Below are 21,629 nucleotides of genomic sequence, written 5' to 3'. Positions count from 1 at the left end.
ATCCCTTCAGGTGTTGCTTTTAAAATTTATTAAATGGGATGAACAACTATGATTAATAAAAAATAAATAAATAAACTGGGGCTAAATTGTCCCCACTGCTAAGGCAAGACTCTTCTAAGAACTCCAACCAATGCTTCTTAAAATTATGAGGTTTTCCAATCTGATTGATGGGAACAGTCACTGTTCCAGTCCTTTCTGAATATTGGCTACTGTTCCCTCTAATTATTTCGGATGATTCTTTCCTTAGTCTCAAGTAATTTCCTAACATTTCCATGATAAGTAGTGCTCGGCTGAATACTTGGGGGGGAGGGGCCCTTTCCAGAATTCTCTCTCAATGCACCTTTTTTCTCACCAGCACTCTGTTGTGAGCACAGAGTTTGGATTGCCACAAACTCTGAGCTATCTCCTCAGTTCAAGGAGCCTGCAGGGCCCTGCCTGTGTTCTCCCTCCCTGCAATTCATCCTGGAAACTCTCTAAAGCAATAAGCTAAGGCAATCATAGGGCTCATCTCATCTGTTTCTTGTCTTTCAGGGATCACTGTCTTTGTTGTTTGGTGGCCACCATCTTGAAAACTGTTGTTTCATAGTTTTTATGCTTAGTTGATTGTTTCTGGAAGGAGGGCAAATCTGGTCTCTGCTACTCCATCTTGTCTGAAATGGGAAGTTGTAATATGTACTCTAAATGTATTTTTGTTCAAACCATGGAGCTGCAGATTTAAATCATTCAATTTTTGGAAAATGCCCACTGTATATCCTATGTGCAAAGCCAAACCTCTGTGCCCATCAGCCAAATCAGATTGACTATCTTCTTTTTTTTTAAAGACTTTATTTATTTGACAGAGAGAGCGAGAGAGAGATCACAAGTAGGCAGAGAGAGAGGGGGAAGCAAGCTCCCCACTGAGCAGAGAGCCGGATGTGGGGCTCGATCCCAGGACCCTGAGATCATGACCTGAGATCATTAGAGGCTTAATCCACTGAGCCACCCAGGCGCCCCTTGGCTATATATATATTTTTTAAGATTTTATTTATTTATTTGAGAGAGAGACAGTGAGAGAGAACATGAGCGAGGAGAAGGTCAGAGAGAGAAGCAGACTCCCTGCGGAGCCGGGAGCCCGATGCGGGACTCGATCCCAAGACTCCGGGATCGTGACCCGAGCATGGGCAGTCGTCCAACCAACTGAGCCACCCAGGCGCCCCGCCTGGGTGGCTCAGTGGGTTAAAGCCTCTGCCTTTGGCTCAGGTCATGATTCCAGGGTTCTGGGATCGAGCCCACATCGGGCTCTCTGCTCCGCAGGGAGCCTGCTTCCTCCTCTCTCTGGCTACCTCTCTGCCTACTTGTGATCTTTCTCTGTCAAATAAATAAATAAAATCTTAAAAAAAAAAAGATTTATTTCAGAGGGAGATTGGGGGGAGAAGAGGCAGAGGGAGAGGGAGAGAGAATCTTCTTTTTTAAAGATTTTATTTTTTATTATTTTTTAAAGATTTTATTTATGTATTTGACAGAGAGAGAGAGAGAGAGAGAGAGAGATCACAAGTAGGCAGAGCAGCAGACAGAGAGAAAGAGCAGAGAGCCTGATGCAGCACTTGATCCCAGGATCCAGGACCCTAAGATCATGACCTGAGCTGAAGGCAGAGGCCTAACCCACTGAGCCACTCAGGTGCCCCAGAGATTTTATTTTTTAATGAAATAACTTAACTAAATAAAATAGCTTAATAAAATAAGCAGGCTCCCTGCTGAGCAGAAAGCCCTACGTGGGGCTTGGTCCCAGCACCCTGAGACCATGACCCAAGCCGAAGGCAGAGGCTTAACCCACTGAGCCACCCAGGTGCCCCTGGGAATCTTTGTTTAAGGATTTTATTTATTTGACAGAGAGCGCAGAAACAAGGAGAGCAGCAGAGGCAGAGGGAGAATCAGTCTTCCTGCTGAGTAGAGAGCCAAAGTGGGATTTGATCCCAGGGCCCTGGGATTATGACCTGAGCAGAAGGCAGATGTTTAACTGACCAAGCCACCCAGGTGCCTCAAGAGAGATAGAATCTTAAGCAGACTCCCCACAGGCCATGGAGCCCTATGCGGGCTGACCCCATGACCCCAAGATCATGAGAGTTGGATCCTCAACCAACTGAACCACCCAGATGCACCCAGACTGACTTTCTATCATAAAAGTCTGCTACTGTTTTTCAGTTCAAACAAATGCACTCTGTATCAGCCTTTCACTCTTGAATTTGAATTCTTAAATGAAGAAGGCACAGAACTGAATAATCACACAGAAGCCTGATAATGATTACAGCTTTATCAAGGTCCTTCCAGGGCTTTTCAGCAGAGTGGCTTTGGACAACCAGTCATTTACATAGCACAGAGTGGCTTTCCTTTGTTTTTCATCTTCCCATCGAACTGAGTTATACTCTCTTCTCTTACGCAGAAACACCTCCTGACCTTGAGTTATAGTTGTCCCTGGGATCAAGGGTGTGTGTGGAAAGGGTGAGGAATACCTGCTTTTTCTATCCCCAAGCAAATGGAGTCCTGATAGATGGGATGGGGTGTCAGAGAGCTGTCACTGCCCATATGTATTATCAAAGGCCACCATGGAAGAAAAGATCAGAAACTCTCCAGATAAATGTGTGAAGGTTGTAAACCAATGCATCTTCTTTCCTGATACCTCTCACCTGCTTCTCTATCCTGTCATGCAATGGGAGAAGAATGGAATGAGTTAGATGGGGCTAAGGAAGTTTGGCTTATAAATCTCTTGCAAGATGTCTCTTTTAGAATCGGGCTTAGGTTGGGATATTGCCTTAGTATCATGGTATCACTTATGCCATGTGCCAATCTAAGAGTCTGCTAGTCAAACCAGTCTCCATCATTGTCAACAAAGCACCACAGCCATGGAAGGATGGGTTTTCCCATAGTGACAAAGTAAACCAAGTTACATTTTAAAAACATACAGCACAAGTACTCATACTCTGAGTGGAAGTTCAAGGATCTGTGGCACAAATAGGAGAAAGGACCTTAAGTCCCAAATGGGTGTCAATGTAGTTCTATTTTAAAGTGTCTCAGTGTTAAGAAACCATTTCTTGAATTTCACAGAGCAAACATGAATGCTTTAGCTGGTTTTCCCCTGCCTCAGCATGCTTCTGAGCCATATACTCCTTGTAACCACTGATAATGTAATGAAGCAAATAGGTCTGCTGAAACTTACAGGAAATTGACAATACTTTAAATCCTGCTTTTCAGAGTTGGGGCTGGAGAGGCAGGCTAGATTATCCACTAATGTGGGTTGCCTGCTGTTGGTGTGGGCCACTCTGGGAGTGAGGTGGTGTTTTAGATTACCGCTGGGGTCTTCCAGTCTTTGGGGCCCAGTGGTATAAAGACCAAATCCAGTCTGTACCTCAGCTACTCTGGTTGATCAGCCTTCCTGCTGGGTTTTGTGGATGTGGCCTGCAAGAATGGGACCCAGAAATCTCTGCGTAGGATCCTCAGCTGTGCCCACATCCCTGATGCCCACCCTACCCACCCCTCTGTATTCTCTCTGACATTTCAGTGGTTGTGTTCTGGCAAAATTTCAAAGCTCCAGTCCCAGATACCATGTCTCCCTTTGCAAGACAAAAAGGATGTGGAAGAGCAGGTCCATTTGGTCCAGGTCCCTGCTGCCCACCCCCACAATACAAGGCAGAAGCCTTGATGAGGTGCTTGGAAAAAACAATTAAAATGCTGGTCTCTTTTTTGAGTCAAACCCAAACTTCTGCTCATGCTCAGAAGGAAGGGCTCACCTTCTCCTCCCTCTGGCTGATTGTCCCAGATGAGACCAGGGCTCTCAAGGCGTGGGTGTGTGATACAGAAGGACACGGTCCACGGTGCAGAGAAACCAAGACCCTGATGAGCAGCCCCAGGCCAGAGACAGGGAATTCCACTTGGACATGAGGACAGAGTGGTCCCACAGACCTCCCAGAGAATAGGTGCAAGTTAGGTCCTCATCCTTGCCTCCTCTTCCTGGTGGTCAGGGGTCAAATGGGTTTGATTTTCTCAGCTTGCAGAGGAGCTGACGTAGGAATGACGTAGCCTGTCATTCCCACCCATGGTCTTCTCGTGCTTCCAGAACTCCTATGTGTCATTTGGATTTCTGCTCCACTTCTCATGGGCTTCTTATGGTGGGAGGTAAGTCTCAAGAATATAGGAAAACAAAACAAAACAAAACATAACAGAAACACCTCTTGAGTTGCCTCTAGCTGGGTCACAAAGTGTCTGGCCCTAGAAGAATCCCTTCCTCTCTGTGTTACTCATCTGTAAAATGACCTGGATTGGTGGTTTTCACACCACATTCTGTTAGAGCTACTGGGAGCTTGTGAGGTTCTCCAGGGCCCCCAAGAAGCCCTGGAGAAAGGGAGGCTGAGCTGACTCTGTACACACCCACCCAGCACCCTCCCCCAGAAGTCCCTGCTTCTTATCTGTTTTGTAACTGTGTTTCCACACAAGGAATCTTTGAAGAAAGGATCCTGAGGCTACAAAGCTTTAAAGCTGCTGGAATAAATGATCATTAAGGTCCCTTCCAGTCTGAGACACTTGGACTTCCAAAGCCCAGCTCAAGTTGTCTCCCTTCAGGGAAGCCATCCTGGTTACTGGTCCTGGGTACCTGACCTCCAGCAATATGAATGGTGACAGGCATGGCCCTCAGCCCACACTGCATGGTGCCACCAGTGACCCATCCATGCCTAAGGGAAGAGCTAGCATGTGAGCCCCTCAAGGGTAGGTGTTCAATTTCCCTTCCAGGCCTCTGTCTCCTCGTGGTTCCACATGAGAGTAGGTGTTCAAGTAAATTTGCTTCAAGGGCCAGGAACTCTCACATGGCATAAAACTTTGCAGAGTGACTCTGCTTTGGGGAACGGGGAGTCACCTTTTGGTCTCCTGAGTGCCCCCAGGCAGACTTGCCTATAGGAAGCTGGGGTTTCCCTGACCTGGGGTAGAGTTTCAGACTCGTACACTCCCCAAAGGGACCGTCCTGATCCCTGCCTTTGCTGAATTCTGTTCAACCTCTACTACCCTCTGCCTCTCCACACACTGCGGCCATGGAAGAAGCATGCCCCGGAACCGGGGAATCAGCTCCGCCAGGATGCCCCAGAGCCTGGAGGTTCTCAGTGGATCTGGAGGGAAGCACGGGGCAGATGTAGAACAAAGCGCGGCTTGCTCAGAGTACAGCGCTGTCTGGAGACAGAGGTCTGAAGAGGGGCGGGATGGGGTATCCTCAGAAACACCTGCAAGGTGAACCATCAAGTTAACTACAGGCCAATGCCCTGGGACGGGTAACCAGGACTGTGGGAATTCTAGCAGTGGATCAAGGCAGGAAGCCTCTCCCCACACTTATGAGCTCTAAGACTGTGAATCAATTACTTAACCTTACTTATTCTCAGTGACTTTACCTATAAACCAGGGGTGTGTGTGTGGGGGAGGATCTGGCTAATTGCAGGCTACCCCGTAGTGAAATGGTGAGATTCCAAGGAGACATGGGTATGCAAGTTAAGTATTGTGTAAAGGAAAAGATGCAGGATATAAAGGGTTCTTGTTTGTTTCCAGGGGAGCACACGCTTCCTGCTCCCCACAAGGGACTGTTTCTGCAACTGAACGACACTCTGAGGCTGGCTGGCCTTCCTCCCCCTGCTTCGTTGCCAGCAGCCATCTCCACCCGGCCTTGACAAATTCCTGATCAGCATAGGGAGTGTGAGGGGGTAAGGCCATTCAGGAAAGAGGCCTCAGCCTAATTCTGGCCCAGAGAAGCTCCCTGAAGAGAAGGGAGTGTCCTGATAAAGAGCCCCTGAAAGATGTGAGGTCCCGGAGGCTGTTGGGGTTCCCCAGGGCTCTTCTGGTTGGTAAGGTGCACTGCAGGGTCCCAGGAACTGGGTCCCTCACACCCACTTGGCTTGGGGGCCAGGTTGGCCTCCCCCTGTTATCTAGAGCCACGAATCTGGCCTTCCCCCTTCTAGAGGTCCTGGTTGGCATTACGTTGCTGGGGGGGGGGCAGACGAGAGATCAGCAAGTCACAAGACACAAGCCTTTGACCTTTCTTTCCCAAGATCCACCCCACTGAATCTTCCAGATGTGGGGAGTAAGCAGCAGTCTGGACCGAGGCTGACCCACATGGGGCAGGGTTTAAACTCCACAGCTGGATGGTGAAACCTCTCCGTGCTGAGGTGGGGAGACACCATTGAGCTTCAGTCTGGGGCCACCTCGTAGCCTCCAACAGGCTCTGCACCCTAGTCTGGGCCTCCCTCAGCTACTGTAGCCTGAAGTGTGGGTGCTGGGCCTGCGGAGCCAAACGTCTGGCAGATCTGGCTGGCTGTTGGGCAGCACCACAGGGCTGCCATCCCCCGGGGCCCCACGGCCCTTCCAGGATGAGCTGCTCTGGTGGGAGGCAGGCACCGAAGGATCGTACACGGCCTCCCTCAGCGCCAGCCATAGGGTGTCCCGCTTTTCGTTCAGCTGGCCCCGCTCGGGGGGTACAGTTGGCTCTGTTTCATCCAGGTCGTCTGGGGAGGCACCAACAGAATCTGGAACTCGGGCACTGGGCTCCGAGGTGCTCAGACAGGTCTCATCAGAGACGCTGAGGCCCTCTAGGGTGCTGGCTGAAGAGCAGAGGCAATCAGGAGGCTCCACAGCCTTGGCTTTGGGAGAGTGGGCAGGGACTTGTGGTGAGGCCCTCGCAGGCTCAGCCTTCTGGCCTGGGGAGTCCCGCCTGCCTTGGGTCTTGGGGCTGGAGCCCGCCTGCTTATAGGGGGAGGATGTCTGCAGGGCTGGGCACTGGCTGAAGACGGACTGGTGGTCCAGGAACAGCTCCCTCGGGGATGCAGGGGCCGGTGGGGGGCGGGAGCAGCAGGGGCCATCATGCAGCTGGAGATCCTCAGAGAGCACAGAGGGCCGGTGGGACAGTTTGCTGGTGGCTGTGCTCGTGTCAAAGCTGGGGCTCCGGCGCCGTGCCAGGGGCTGGAGCTCGTACTGTTCCGAGCATGATCCGGGCGCCCCTCCCGTTGGCCCTGCCCGTGGGCGGCCTGCCTTATCACCACTTGACTCTCCAGTTCCAGTGTCCCAAGGCAGGTGGGCACAAGGCCAGAGGATCTGCCCACAGTTCTTCTCTGGCCCAAAGAAGCAGCACAGAGATTGGAAGAAGAAGCTGGCAAAGCCGCAGCTGACACACTTGACCATCATCAGGACAATGCCCAGCTTGCGATAGAGCAGCACGGTTGCAGGTAGCATGAGCACCCCGGCCGCAAACAGGGCCGCGGCCCCCACTGCCGTGGCACAGCTGGTCTGACGCAGGGAGAAGGCCACGCGGCTCAGGCGGTCAGGGTGCGGGCACAGGTGATAGGAGATGCAGTAGTTGACTGTGAAGTCCACCGAGAGGCCCACAGAGGCGGAGAGAAAGAGGGCTTCAGCAGTGTTGAGCTGCCATTCGAGAAGAACCAGTAGCCCCACAGTGAGCAGCACGGTGCCCGCCACAGCTGCCACGGAGAACAGGCTCAGTGGAACGTTCCAGGTGCCCAGCAGCAGTGTGGCAAAGGCCAGTGCCAGCGCGAGGCCCAGCACCACAGCTGGTTCAGTGTTCAGGCTGTGCTGCAGGCTGTAGAGCTCCAGATGGCTGGTAAACCAGCCCCGGTGGAGGCCGGGGGGTGCGCGGCCCAGCTCGGCCGCCAGCCAGTGGCTAACCTCAGTGTAGAAGCGGTGGGCCTGGCCATAGTCTGGACTATACTGGACGTTAGTCTGGAACTGCAGGACCAGGGCAGCCAGGCTGCCATGGGCATTGAAGCGGGGCCCCAGGTCCCGGGTGCCGTTGGGGCCTTGCTCCAGAGCCATCATCTTGAGGCAGTGAAGGAAAAGCTGGGGTGCCCAAGGGAAGGCAGAGTGGCCACAGCAGAGGCCCGGCCCCAGGCGAGCACAAGCGGGGCTCTCCACCCAGCGCTGGAGGGCCTCCATGAAGCAGAGCGTGGGCCAGCCCTCGGGCTGGGTGCCAAAGAAGCTCTGATTCTGAGCTCCGTGGCAGAGGTCCAGCAGCCAGCGCTGGGCTTCGGGGCCGCTGGCCGAGAAGGTGGGGTCACTCACCAGTGAGCTGTTGCTGCGAGGGTCCAGAGGGTCGCCGGTGTCCACGGGCAGGACGCCCCACACCAGCACCACGGGCAAATGGCCGCCCTCGCCCTGAGGAAGCCGCTCGAACAGGAACTGCTGGCGGTACTCAGCGTCGAAGCGCTCGAAGGGGTGGCTGGGCCGGAAGACCTGGCCGCGGGGGGGCGGCAGCGTGGGCAGCCGCAGGCGGGGACTGACGCCGGCGATGTAGGCGCCCCCTGCCGCCAGCGCGGCGAACCAGCAGATCCAGATGTAGCGGAACTTGATGACCCCACAGGGCAGGAGGCGCTGGAAGAGCAGGCGCGAGGTGCCGGCCGCCGCCCTCCGGAGACCGCGGAGCCTTCTGTGCAGCGCCAGCGCCAGTCGCCGGGGCGCGCTGCCGGCCCTCGGGCCCTGCACCCGGGACGCACAGGCGCGCGCCAGGTAGCGCTCGTGGAGCACGGCGGAGGCGGGCAGCCAGGCCAGCGTGAGCGCCAGGTGCGCCAGCACTGCCGTGCCCAGGTAGAGGGCGAAGCAGCGCACGGCCGGCAGGCGGCTCAGGTAGCTGGCGTAGAAGGCCGCGGCTGTGGTCAGGCCCGAGACCAGCAGCAGGTAGCCGAAGTGGTGCATTGTGCGGCCCACGCGCTGCGCCAGCCCACCCGAGGGCAGCTGGCTCTTGCTGAGGCGCCACAGGTCGAAGAAGATGAGTGTGTGGTTGGCGCAGACGCTGCTGAGAAGAACGAAGGCTGCCAGATTGACGAAGGGGAAGTAGGCCATGCGGAAGGCCACCCGGTAGAGAAAGAAGGCGACCAGCAGGGAGCCCAGCACCCCCAGCAGTACCAGGAGCGTGAGGAAGAGGGAACGCAGGTAGAGGGCGATGCTGAGGAAGATGGCAACCAGGGCCAGCAAGGGGTACACCGTGTCCTGGGCCAGGTAGTGTCTCAACAGCTCCTGCTTGAGGCCCAGGTCCATGCCAGTGATGGACGTGTAGTTGTCAGAGAGCCCCCAGGGCACTGCGAGGCGGTCCAGGTAGATTCCCATCATGGAGGCCCCCTTGGAAGTGGGCAGGAAGAGCAGGCTGTACTTAAGGGAGGGCACCTGGTAGTCGGCAGTCTGGGGACTCAGAAAGTCTCTGTCCAGCAGGAAATGGAGGAGTTGGTAGACAGCACTGCTCCGGGAGCACTTGGTGGGCACCTGGGTGCAGTGTGCTGGCTTGTCCTGTCCAGGGCCCAAACAAGAGGGCACCAGGGCACCACGGTGGTAGTAGATGGCACAGGCCCGCAGAAGGGCCAGTGTTCGGGCTGCATCGGCTTGAGTAGTGTCCAGGCAGGAGGAGCGGTTGGAGAGCACAGCCACATAGTTGCCCAGGGACCAGCTGGGGCAGCACTTGTTGGCTTCCGTACGCTGGCACAGAGCCCCAAAGTGGCTATGGGAGCGGATCTGTACAGCACACAGAGCAGGAGAGAGCTCAGGGTCAAGGCAGGGGCCCAGGTTTCCCCCGCCCCTCACCTAGAGGGCCGAGGGACACCTCACCTAGAGGGCCAAGGCAGAGAGGTATCCTGACAGCCCAGCAGACAAGGCTCATCTTAGAGCTGTGTTCAGTTCCTGGCTACATCTTGACTACCAAAGGGGAGCCTCAGGAATGCTGTCCGAGGCCTCCTTCTGAGAGGTCCTGCCCTAAGGGCCTCTGCAAGTTGCACACCCCAATTCTGCCCTGCCTAAACCAGGAGGGGAAGTGACAGTGTTAGCCACAGATGGGTCAAGGGTCCAGGGAATTGGAAGCAAACAGGGGGAAAAGTAGGGACCAGAACATTCCAGGCTCAGGGTCAGTGCCAAACATAGCCTCCTACCTCTGTCCACTGGGCTCTTAACCCATCTTAGTGACAGAGCTATTTCTTTTTCAGACCTCATGCCTCCTTTTCTCTCCCACCTGGTATTAACACATCATGACAGCTGGTGTAGCCTGGAAGGCACTGGCCTGGGGATCCGAGGCCCTGTTTTGCTACCAGCTGGCTATATGGCCTTGGGCCTGAGATCATGGTGACAATAGCAACATTTACTGAGAGATTTCTATTGCCAGTCATTATTCTACAATTTGCCAGGCAAATCTGTCTTGTTCAGTTGTCACAACATCCTTATGAGAAAAGTACTATTATTTGTCCCATTTTCTACATCCAAAGCCCGAGGCACTGAGAGGTTTAGAAATGTGCCTACAATCACACAGCTAGGGGGGTATTAGAATTGGCCTTGGGGCACCTGGGCGGCTCATTTGGCTGAGTGTCCAACTCTTGATTTCACCTCAGGTTGTGATCTTGGGGTCCTGGGATGCAGTTCTATGTGGGATTTTACGCTCAGGGTGGAGCCTGCTTGTCCCTCTCCATCTGCTCCTCCCCCAGCTCTCTCTCTCTCTCAGATAAAAAATAAATAAATTCTTATTTACAAAAAAGAGAGAGAGAGAGAGAGAACTGGCTTTGAATTCAGGAGTCTAGCTCCAGGGCACGTGTTCCTAACCAGTGTCTTTTGGAATGTCAGATACACTTGTGTGGATGCCTTGAGCTATTCAATGGTGTTTACACTGTTTGGAAACAAACCTTTCTTCAGATGTTATGGTGGTATCTGGCCCTGGATTAGAGGAACTGGATTGGCACTGCTTGGATTGATCAGGAGGAGGCCTTGGGCTGGAGCCTCCACAACAGCCCCTGAGGCTCCTTTTCAGGACCTTTTTTTTTTTTTTTAAGATTTTACTTATGTATTGGACACAGAGAGATCACAAGTAGGCAGAGAGGCAGGCACAGAAAGAGGAGGAAGCAGAAGCAGGCTCCCTGCTGAGCAGAGAGCCCCATGTGGGGCTCAATCCCAGGATCCTGGGATCATGACCTGAGCTGAAGGCAGAGTCTTTAACCCACTAAGCCACCCAGGGGCCCCTTTTCAGGACCTTTTGAAAATCCCCAGGCTCTGCTAGTCTCTGTGTCTTGGCTTCTCTAAGAAGAGCTGACTCTTCTTTCCCCACATGAACCTGGAGCCTTTCAACAGGGACAGGAAGACTTTTCTGAGCAGGGAATACTCTTCCCAGTCCACCCTAGCAGTCCTGGCTCAACTGTATTTCCTTGGGATTAGGCCAAGAAGAGTTCCTTCTCTCCCCCTGCCTCACCTCCCACCCACAGCACCTCCCCAGCGAGCTCACCTGCTCCTGTTCCATGCGGCACATGGAATGGATGGCATGCAGGTTCCATAGGCTGCCTGCCGAGGTGGACATGAACACCAGCTGTGCGTAGCTCTTCTCTGCAACACACCCCCCCAACACACCCAGGGTTCAGCTCTTCAGCATCAGGTCCTGGGCCCACTGGAGGGAAGACACCCAGGGCCTTATGAGGCTCAGATTCTCAGGAGTCTGAAACCTGTGCCTGGCTGCCCAATTCTGTGCCCCGCCACCCCCACCCAGCCTGATTTCATGTGGCTGGAGCAGCTGAGGCCTAGCTCAGCCTCCTGACTATAAACCAACTTCTATGACTTGAACATGGCCAGCTGGCCTCCTTCCTTTTCTGACTGCCCAGATTTGTTCTCCTGGGCCCTCCAGTTCTAGTCGGTACAATGGGGGCCAACATTAAAGACAGGAACTGGCCAGGTTGCTGCTTACCAGGTGGGCCACAGAAGAAGTTCTCCTGCCCTCTGTCCTCTAGGGGCTCCACCATCCTTCGAGGCCGGACTAAGCCCTCCTGGGTACTGCTCCAGGGTGTGGGGCTCAGAGTGGTGTGGGCGTTGGAACTAAGGTAGAGAGAAAAACCTATGCCAGGCACCATCAAGGGGTAGGGACTCAGAGGAGGCCAGACACCCCTTCCCAGTGAACCCCAGCAAGTCCCTCTGACCTGGAATTTGGGAAGTCCTCTCTCATTCCCCCTTTCCCTTTAACAGTGGAAAGATGGAAACCCAGTACCTGTTCTGCTCAAGGTCTGGGGAAAGAGAAAGCAGCTTCCTGGGACCCGTGAGGGTTTGCAGTGCTCTCCACACTACCAGCTTGCGGCCAATGTCTGTGTCTCGAGGCTCAAAGCCCTGCAGGGAGAGGGACAGAGAAGATCAGGTGGGCAAAAGGAGCAATGCCCCATCTGGCCCTTCTTGGCTCTGCCCCTTTGGGTCCCTGGAGCAGGGAAGGCCAGCCTGCCTTTCTGGATTATTGGATGAGAGTATCCCCTCTTTACCATCTCCCCCAACTCACTCTGGGGGTCAAGAGTCCAGTGCCATCCCGCCCCCCAGCTGGGTCACTCCAACTTTCTGCCCCAGACTGAGCTGAGGTGGCTAGGCCTGGGAGTCCCTGTTCCTCCCTTTAGCCTCTTACCAGCAAGGGCTTGGAGAAGTCGGGCAGCTGGTCCCCTAGCAGTCCAGCCAGGGTGCAGACGAGGATGACAGCCAGACACAGCAGCAGCACAGCCACTGGCCACTCAGCAATCAGCTGGGAATAGCTGGGAAAGAGGAAGAGAAGCCACTGGAACTGGTGTTGGGTGTGTGAGCTTAGGCGTCACCAGGAAGGGGTGGCAGGGCCAGACTCGGTGCCCACCTAGTCACCCCTAGGGGGCCAGAGGCCCAGAGGCCTACCTCTTTGGCATCCGGAAGGTCCGTTCCTGCCTGTGGAAGAGAAGAAAAGACACTTGCTTGTCAGAGCCCCCCTGCAGGGTGGGAGGTATGGTGTGGGGACAGAGCAAGATGGTATTCATCCTTTCAGGCTGTTCTACTCTCAAGCTCCAACCCTTCCTTCCTCCTCCATCCAGGCTGCCTCCTCCCTCAGGGACATCCTGGGCTGCCTCTTAATGAAGGAGTCCAGAGCCCGGGGGGCTCACCCCACTTTTAAGCCCTGCCCCATCTTCCAGTGGAAGCTTGCAGGCTACTGGATCCCTCCTTACCTGACGCTGACCACATGGTGTTGCACAGATGGCGGCTTCCAGGCCCCATCTCGCTGTGAGGGGGCTGGTGAAGGGCTGAGGCTGGAGCCGTGGGAGCATAGAGCTGCTCGGTCCCCAAGCCCTGGCAGGGAATTGTCTCCCCGGTATTCCTGCGGTGCCCGGGGGTAGGTGAAGTGTGCAGGGGCCAAGGGACTGGACGGGCCCACAGGCTGGAGGGTGGAAGTTGTTGGTGGGGGTCCTGAAGAACTGGAAGGATCCTCCGGGGGGCCACTTTGGAGGGAGCAGCTCTTCTCTGGGCTTGCCTCAGGGGCCACAGCCTTGCTCTGGGACCTGGGGGGAGAGGAGACAAGGGTGATGAGGGTGGGGGGTGCTGTTGGGCCACCCCATGCCCTGAGACAAGGAGACAGGGCTTAGGTTTGTTCTTACTAGTCCTAGGGGAGAGGGGAGGGGGGCACAGCCTCCATCCATACACCCCCAACCTATCTCTTGAGTCCATTGTCTCATTCACTTACCTGTCCATGCACTCAAAAAACATTATTGGCAGCCTGCTACATGCCAGACACTGTGTTTTTACATGTATGATCTTGTGTACTCACAAAACCCTACAGGGGAGATACTTTCCTTGTTCTATATTTGAAAATAGGTTCAGTGAGACAAGAGCTGGGCCTTAAACCCATTCTGTCTTGCAGTCCTGCTCCAGTCCTTCCTTCCTACCTTCCTTCCTTCCTTTCCCCCCTCTTCTTTTTTTCTTTTTTAAGATTTTATTTATTTGACAGATATATCACAAGCAGGCAGAGAGGCAGGGAGAGAGAGCAGGGGAAGCAGGATCCCTGCTGAGCAGAGAGCCCGATTTGGGGCTTGATCCCAGGACCTCAGGATCATGACCTGAGCCCAAGACAGGTGCTTAACTGACCGAGTCGCCCAGGCACCCCAGTCCTGCACTCTTTCTGCTGCAGCCACCTGCTCATTCTCTTGGCAGGCATTTATTGAGCACCTACTGCAATCTTGTTCTCACCTTAGAGCCTTTGAACTTCCTCGTTCCTCAGCTTGGGGTCTCCTCCACGAGATAACTGGATGGCTCAGAGCCTCCCTTTAGTCTCAGTCCAACCATCACATTCTTAGAGAAGCCTTCCCCAACCAACTAACCACCTGCCAGCTCTCAATCCCCCCACCTGCTTTATATTTCTTCGCAGCATTTGCCACAACCGGACATTATCCAGTGTCCTGTTTTGAGCCTGCCTCTCCGATGGAATGTGAGCTCTGGGAGAGCAGGGTCTCATGGCTTTGTTCATCTCTTACACTCGGAAGGGGCTCGGGGAATGTTTGTTGAGTGAATGTTGAGCCCTAGACGGGCTGCTAATGGTGATGCTGGGATGAATAAAGTCCATCCTTGTCTACCAGGCACTCATAGTGGGTGGGAGATGTTGACCAGAGTCCAAGTCACAGAGCACTGAAAAGGAAGGCCCAACTTAGATGGGGGAGGGGGTGGGGGTAGTCACAGAAGGTATGGCAGCTGTGAGTGCTGCCCTTCCTCCACCCTTGGGCCACAGGACAGAAGGTTTGCTTTGCAAGAGTGTATATGGCTGGGAGAGGGAGTTGGGACCCCCAAAGAACGTGCCAAGGAGGAATCAGCAATAGATTCTTCTTTCAGAATTACTCACAAGGACAGTATTCAGGGCATGGACGCAGCTCCACTCCCTGGGTGCATGGGGAGGCAAAGTCCCCCCCAGTGGCAGGACTGCCAGACCTGGGACAGGAGTAGATGGCTGCAGAACAGAGTCCCTGAGGGCTATGGGGTGCTCCCAGAGAGGTTCTGGACTAGGAAGCCCTGGCAGAGCCCTGTCTCCTCCCCACATTCACTGGACTCACCTGGTCTGCCAGAAATTGTGTAGCTGTGTGGTTTACGCTGACCCACCTGTGGCTTTCAGACCTGCCTGCTGCACTCCCAAAGCGGATAGAGGCCAGAGTCCCTGTCCTGGCGGCAAGCAGACATTGCCCAGGGAGGCTGGGTTCTGCCTGGAAACTAAGTAGAGGAACTGGGAAGAAGAGGCAAGCTCTTCCTGCTCCTCCTGGAAGCATGGCTGGCTGGTATAGCAGTCTGGGAAAGCACAACCTTCATGCCAAGGGAAAATGCAGGAGCACTGGAGGTGGGCTGCTGACTCTACTATCCTTTACCTCTGAGGCCTTGGGAAAGACACACAATTCTTGGGGTGCTGGCATCCTTGTCTTGAGCGAGAGTATGATGGTAACACCCCCTCTTGGGGTTGGTACAGGAATTAAGGTATAACATACATGAGCTCCCTGTCAGAGCCTGGCATAGGGAAGACACATTTGTCCCCCCGCCCTCATTTGCACTCAGGGCTGTGGGGAGCATGCAGCTTAAGAAGTATATTTATATTTACAATTTGACCTCTTTAGGCACCTCAGGTAATATAGCTCCGTTTTAGAACTTCTCACACCTTGAGACACTCACTACATATATAATTACACATACTTGCCTTTTTTTTACTCGAAAGCTGCATCAGCATTTGATCTCATGGTTTAAATCACTGATACCTTTTTTTTTTCTTTTTTTAACTAACTCATTGTTTAGAAAAAGAGGAGTTTGACAAAGTTGTTCTAAAGCAAGCCCTCAGATTACCCATAAAGTAGATATAGCAACCAAGGTCCTTGCAGATAAAAGACTTTATTGGCCCATCTCTGTGGGCCAAAGGGAAGGTACATAAGTGTGGACATTTTCTTCTTTAAGGTTTTTATTCTGCAGGCCTTTTTTTTTTTTTAAGATTTTTTTTTTTTTTTAATTTGACAGACAGAGATCACAAGTGGGCAGAGAGGCAGGCAGAGAGGGAGGAGGAAGCAGGCTCCCTGCTGAGCAGAGAGCCCAATGTGGGGCTTGATCTCAGGACCCTGGGATCATGACCTGAGCGAAGGCAGAGGCTTAACCCACTGAGCCACCCAGGCACCCCTGCAGGTCTTTAAAAAAAAAAATTATTTATTTGACAGAGAGAGAGAGGCAGGTAGAGGGAGAAGCAGACTCCCCTCGAGCAGGGAGCCTGATGCAGGACTCAATCCCAGGTCCCTGGGATCATGACCTGAGCCAAAGGTAGATGCCTAACCAACTGAGCCACCTAGATGCCCCTTGCAGGTTTCTTTTGAGCACCTATCACATGCTGGACACCGCTTTTGGTCTGGGTTATCCCGAAGGCATGAGAATGACCCATTAGTCATGGTCTCCCCTTTATTTATTATTTTTTTTTGAGAGGGAGAAAGAGCACATGGTGGGGATAGAAGGGCAGAGAAAGAGGGAGAGAGGGAATCTTAAGCAGGCTCCACACCCAGGGCTGAGTCCCATGCAGGGCTTGATCTCAGGACCCTGGGATCATGACCTGAGCGAAGGCAGAGGCTTAACCCACTGAGCCACCCAGGCACCCCTGCAGGTCTTTAAAAAAAAAAATTATTTATTTGACAGAGAGAGAGAGGCAGGTAGAGGGAGAAGCAGACTCCCCTCGAGCAGGGAGCCTGATGCAGGACTCAATCCCAGGTCCCTGGGATCATGACCTGAGCCAAAGGTAGATGCCTAACCAACTGAGCCACCTAGATGCCCCTTGCAGGTTTCTTTTGAGCACCTATCACATGCTGGACACCGCTTTTGGTCTGGGTTATCCCGAAGGCATGAGAATGACCCATTAGTCATGGTCTCCCCTTTATTTATTATTTTTTTTTGAGAGGGAGAAAGAGCACATGGTGGGGATAGAAGGGCAGAGAAAGAGGGAGAGAGGGAATCTTAAGCAGGCTCCACACCCAGGGCTGAGTCCCATGCAGGGCTTGATCTCATAACCCTGAGATCATGACCTGATCCAAAATCAAGAGTTGGATGCTTAAACAACTGAGTCACACAGGTGCTACAAGATTTAATTTTTTATCTTTTCTTTTTCTTCTTCTTCTTCTTTTTTTTTTTTTTTAAGTAGGCTCCATGCCCACTGTGGAGTCCAACATGGGCCTTGAACTCAACCTAAGATCAAGATCTGAGCTGAGGGGCACTTGGGTGGCTCAGTTGTTAAGTATCTGCCTTCTGCTCAGGTAATGATCCCAGGGTCCTGGGATCGAGCCCCACATGGGCTCCCTGCTTGGCTGGAAGCCTGCTTCTCCCTCTCCTGCTTGTGTTCCCTCTCTCACTGGGTGTTCCTCTGTGAAATAAATAAAATCTTTTTTTTTTAAGATTTTATTTATTTGACAGACAGAGATTACAAGTAGGCAGAGAGGCAGGCAGAGAGAGAGGAGGAAGCAGGCTCCTCTCTGCTGAGCAGAGAGCCCAATGTGGGGCTCGATCCCAGGACTCCGAGATCATGACCTGAGCTGAAGGCAGAGGCTTTAACCCACTGAGCCACCCAGGTGCCCCGAAATAAATAAAATCTTAAGAAAAAAAAAAAGACTTGGGCTGAGATCAAGAGTCACACCCTTAACCAACTGAGGCACCCAGGCACCCCAAGGTTTTATTTTTTTAAAGTAAACTTTACTGGGGTACCTGGGTGGCTCAGTTGGTTAAGTGACTGCCTTCAGCTTGGGTTATGATCCCAGGGTCCTGGGATCGAGCCCCACATCAGGCTCCCTGCTCAATGGAGAGCCTGCTTCTCCCTCTCCCTCTGCCTGCCCTTCTGCCTACTGGTGCTCTCTTTCTATCTCTCTGTCAAACAAATAAAATCTTAAAAAAAAAAAAAAGTAATCTTTACACCCAATGTGGGGCTCAAACTCAAAACCCTGAGATCAAGAGTCACATGCTCCACTGACTGAGCCATCCAGGCCCCCCTTGGTCTCCCTCCTTAGAGCAAACCTGCATTCCAAGGGTCAGGAGGGTGGGGCAGCCAGGGTGTCTATTTGAGCTGCCCATGGTCTTAGAGCACTCACTGAGTACATAGAGCCAGGCTTCCCCTGCCCCAGCTGGAGTGTGGGGATTTTTTTTTTTTTATTAAGGTTAGCTAGCACTATGGGGGTGCTGGAGGAGAGAGGGAGCACTCCCTCCTAGCCAGTCTACCAAAGTTCATAAGCCTGCACCCTTCTTTAGCTGCCTTCTGCTCAAGGGGGATTCCAGCCTCTACCATTGGTTTGCTTCTACTGGGGTCTCCCTGACCCCAGCCCCTTCTTCTCAACCCTCTCACCCCCTCTCCAGGGACCTAAGGTCAGCTTCTCCCAAATCCCATCCTCTTGACAGTGCTCATCATTGTCAATGTGGCAGAATTTAAAACCCTTCGCATTCCCCTAGGAACTGTGCCTTTGTCTCAACCCTCCCAAGGAGAAGAGCCAAACTCTTCTGAGAATAAAAGCTTTCTTCTGCCAGCCTCTGCTGCTCTCAGTTTTCAGGAGATCTAGTAATAACACAAGTTAAACACCCCAGGCCTTGCCTCCCCAGGCGGCTTTCATTATTACCCCCTCAGTTCCATGGCTCTGACAAGAGTGAGCCACCTCCTAGGCAGGCCTGTATCCCAAGTGACTGGGGCAGGCAGGCAAGGGGATGGAAAGTGTTGATGCAGGCTTCCTCAAGGCCAAAGTGAAAGCAGGCAGTGCCTGGCTGATAGGGCTGCCCCCCACCCAGAGCCACCCACTTGGGAGACTCATAAGAGGTAAATACATGCACATTAAGGACACCCCCAGGCCCACAGACACAGAGCCATATGGACTTCCATGTGATCCCGCAGAGTGGCCAAGATGGATAAGGGAGCAGTCATGCCACTGGGAAAATAAAAAGGTAGTTTCAAAAACACAGAGAATGAACTATTTAAAATTGCTCTGTAGTCAATGAATTAGTAAAGAACCATGGGTGTGCTTAAACACACATGCTGTTTTATTCACTCTGTATCTAACTCCAGAGCACTTCTTAGCTCACAATGAACATATTTTTGTTTCTAGAATTGAACTATGTCCCTCTGCTTGATTAGTGACCAGGGTCTCTGGGGAAATTCAGAGAGAGGCCAGAGGTCCCAAGGAGTTGCTGAAGAAGAACCAGTGGTTCTTGTGCCCAGGAATGACCCCACATGCAAAGGAAGTGATCAGACCAGACAAGGCTTATCCTTAATGAAATATCCAAGGCAGCAAATGACTCTCTGGCCCCTTCTAGGGAGACTTCTGGCCCCAGGCCCCTGTCCTGTCCTGTCCATCCTTGGCTTTTTGGTCAGGCAATAGTCCCAGGCAGCCCCCTGGTCCAGGGAACACATCCATCCTGTGTCTCACTCCCTTGAAGAAAGCTCTGTGCCTTTCAGAGTGACAGGTGGTTAAATCTATCCAGGCTGAGTGTTGACAATAAAGGGAAGAAAACATTTTTTTCTACTTGTGGGGCCGCCTCTTTGCTCTGAGGTCCAGAACATACATTTTAACTAAGGCAGTATATGTCCATCTCTGCTTTTTGGCCCCAAAGAATGCCTCTTATTTCAGTCCAGGCAGGAGAGAGAGAGAGAGAGAGAGAGAGACAGTGTCATATCAGGGGAGGGATTCTGAGGGTGGCAGACCGGGCAGGGCACAGAAATTGCGCCATATTGTTACCTGGCTGGGCTGTTCCCTCACATATACGGTGGGGGAAGGTGGAGGAGAGGCACTGATATCTGGGCCCTCAGTGAGAAGATGCTCCTACTGTCCTGCCAGCCTGGGACTCCCTCAGGGATGGTACTAACCGCAGCCTGAGCCTGAGCCTGCCCACCCTTGCGCCTCCAGCGAGTGAGTGCTGGTAGCCGCCACACGCGGGGACTCAAGCCGACACGTGTGCAGCCGGCCATGGAGGCAGACTGGGGACTGACGGTGATGGACAAAGACAGTTCCTGGCGTGGCGGCGAGGGTCTGCTCTCCCCAGGACACACACCTGGGGGATCCTCCCGTCTATGTCACACACGCACCTTTGAGCACACTGCCATGCTGGAACCCAGACTAAGGCTTCCCCGGGCTTGGGGCTTACTGAGAAGATGCGGGGGCAGGGCCTGGAGGGAGGGGTTATTGAGGCTGGAGGGTCGGAGGAGACCCCGGCACTAGAGGTAAGGTAGGAACAGTGGGTGGGGCAGGTATTGGGACAGTGAGAGCGTTGGGGACTCGCAGTAGGTGGTATCAGGGAGAGAGAAAATTGACCCGGCTGAATGAGGGCGTGGCCAGGGGGCCGGCTGCTCTGAGGCGCTGGAAGGGGCTCTGGGAGGGGCTGGGGAATGAATGAGGTACACATATGGCGGCTACGGGGATACCTGGGGCGGGGGTGTTGGGAAGGTCTGCGAGCTGGGTTTGCGGAGCGGTCCGCCCTACCTGTCCGGGGAGCTGCCGTCTGGGGCCAAGGGCTCCCCCTTGGGCCGCTGTTCCCCTTCCGGACCTGGGCCGGGAGCCGGACCGCGGCTGCTGCCGCCGCTACCAGCGTCCATGCCCGTGGGCGGCACCGCTGTCCGGGCGCTGGTGCTGAAGTGGTGGCGGCGGCGGCGGCGGCTGGCTCCCGCGCATGCGTCTGCGCCAGTCGGACAGATCGCTGGGCGGGGCCGACAAGGAGCCCAGCCAATGGGCGCGGCAACGGAGGGGCGGGGACAGAGGCTTGTGGCGGCCCTGCTGCCCCGCGCTGGAGGCTTGCTGTCTTCAAGACCTGGGACCTACCCAGGCCAGGTCTGAGAGCTTTTAGGAGTCCGGCCGGCTGGCTGTAGTCCGCACATTGGCCTTTTCCAGAGGGACATCGATCCTCCCCTAAGGGACCAGGAAGCGCGACTCCAGGCACCGTGCGGAGAGCCTCACTGTTTGAAACGCACTCTTCCAGCCAGAAAGAGGAAGAAACTTCCACACCCGCACTTCATAGTGCAGGAAACTGAAAGGCTGAGAGGTTGGGCGACTTAAGTCCCACATTTCTCTCGGCTTTGCCCAGCAACACCCTCCTCCCCAGTGGGACTAAGGCACTGTTCAGGTTGGGTTTGTCTTCACGTTTGTCTGGACCTGGACTTGGGTTTGCAACCCTCGGACCTGGAGCCTGGCTTCTGATTCAAGTGCGGAGTATGGGAGTATGGGGTGTGGCAAGAGGGAGAAAAGAGAATTCACAGCTCTTTTTCTTATAATCACCCCACTTCAAACGAGGAGGTACCTAACAGCCACTCACTTTAAGACACTTGCTGCTCCACCATCAGGGAACGCCTATGAGGGAGGGGAGGGAGTAAAGGGCCTGGGATAGGCCTGGGTAGAGTTCTAGAATAGATATGGGTGATGTGAAAAGCCTGGGAGTTGGGGGGCGGAGAGGGTTCCCGATGTGGGATTTGGATGGAAAGGGTTTCACAGCAAGCACGCTGGCTGAATGTGCAGGGAGGTGCCATGGCTGAGGAGTGGAGCTGGGGAGGGAGTCAGAACCTATGAGCATTTAGAATATAGGTATCCTTAAACTGTGCGTATGTGTCACTCTATGCAAGGCATAGGTCACTAGGTGGGAGAATCTAGAGGCAGGTGTAGGAGTGGTGGGCCTGTCCTGAATAGCTTACAGTTTGGCTGGAGATATAAAAGGCCAGCCCATAAACTAGAGCCGACTGGGTAGGGTGTGGTCAGGCCCCTGTGATGGTTGATAAAAACTACAGAGAAGGGTGCAGCGTACAAATAGGACCTCTCTCTTCCTCATGGGCTTTAGGGAAGGCTTCATATTGGTGGTAGAGCCTCAATATGGGA

The 21,629-nt window shown here is 53.7% G+C and overlaps 1 protein-coding gene across 1 annotated transcript; it reads right to left on the bottom strand.

The window, feature by feature from the left end:
- Window positions 1–2,275: 2,275 nt before the first annotated feature.
- On the bottom strand, window positions 2,276–20,439 carry DISP2 (dispatched RND transporter family member 2). The gene is made up of 8 exons (XM_004751097.2): window positions 20,250–20,439; window positions 12,975–13,304; window positions 12,670–12,699; window positions 12,413–12,536; window positions 12,014–12,129; window positions 11,717–11,844; window positions 11,264–11,361; window positions 2,276–9,519 (listed from the first exon to the last, which is right to left on the bottom strand). The coding sequence occupies exons 1-8, from the start codon at window positions 20,360–20,362 to the stop codon at window positions 6,256–6,258; spliced, it is 4,203 nt and encodes a 1,400-aa protein (XP_004751154.1). The 5' UTR covers window positions 20,363–20,439; the 3' UTR covers window positions 2,276–6,255.
- Between the last annotated feature and the right edge of the window lie 1,190 nt (window positions 20,440–21,629).

The sequence above is a fragment of the Mustela putorius genome, unplaced genomic scaffold (assembly GCF_011764305.1).
Source record: "Mustela putorius furo isolate JIRA1106 unplaced genomic scaffold, ASM1176430v1.1 tig00003898_pilon_pilon_pilon, whole genome shotgun sequence".
Classification (NCBI taxonomy): domain Eukaryota; kingdom Metazoa; phylum Chordata; class Mammalia; order Carnivora; family Mustelidae; genus Mustela; species Mustela putorius.
Note: the sequence above shows the minus strand (reverse complement) of the source record. Positions and strands in the feature narration are given on the sequence as shown.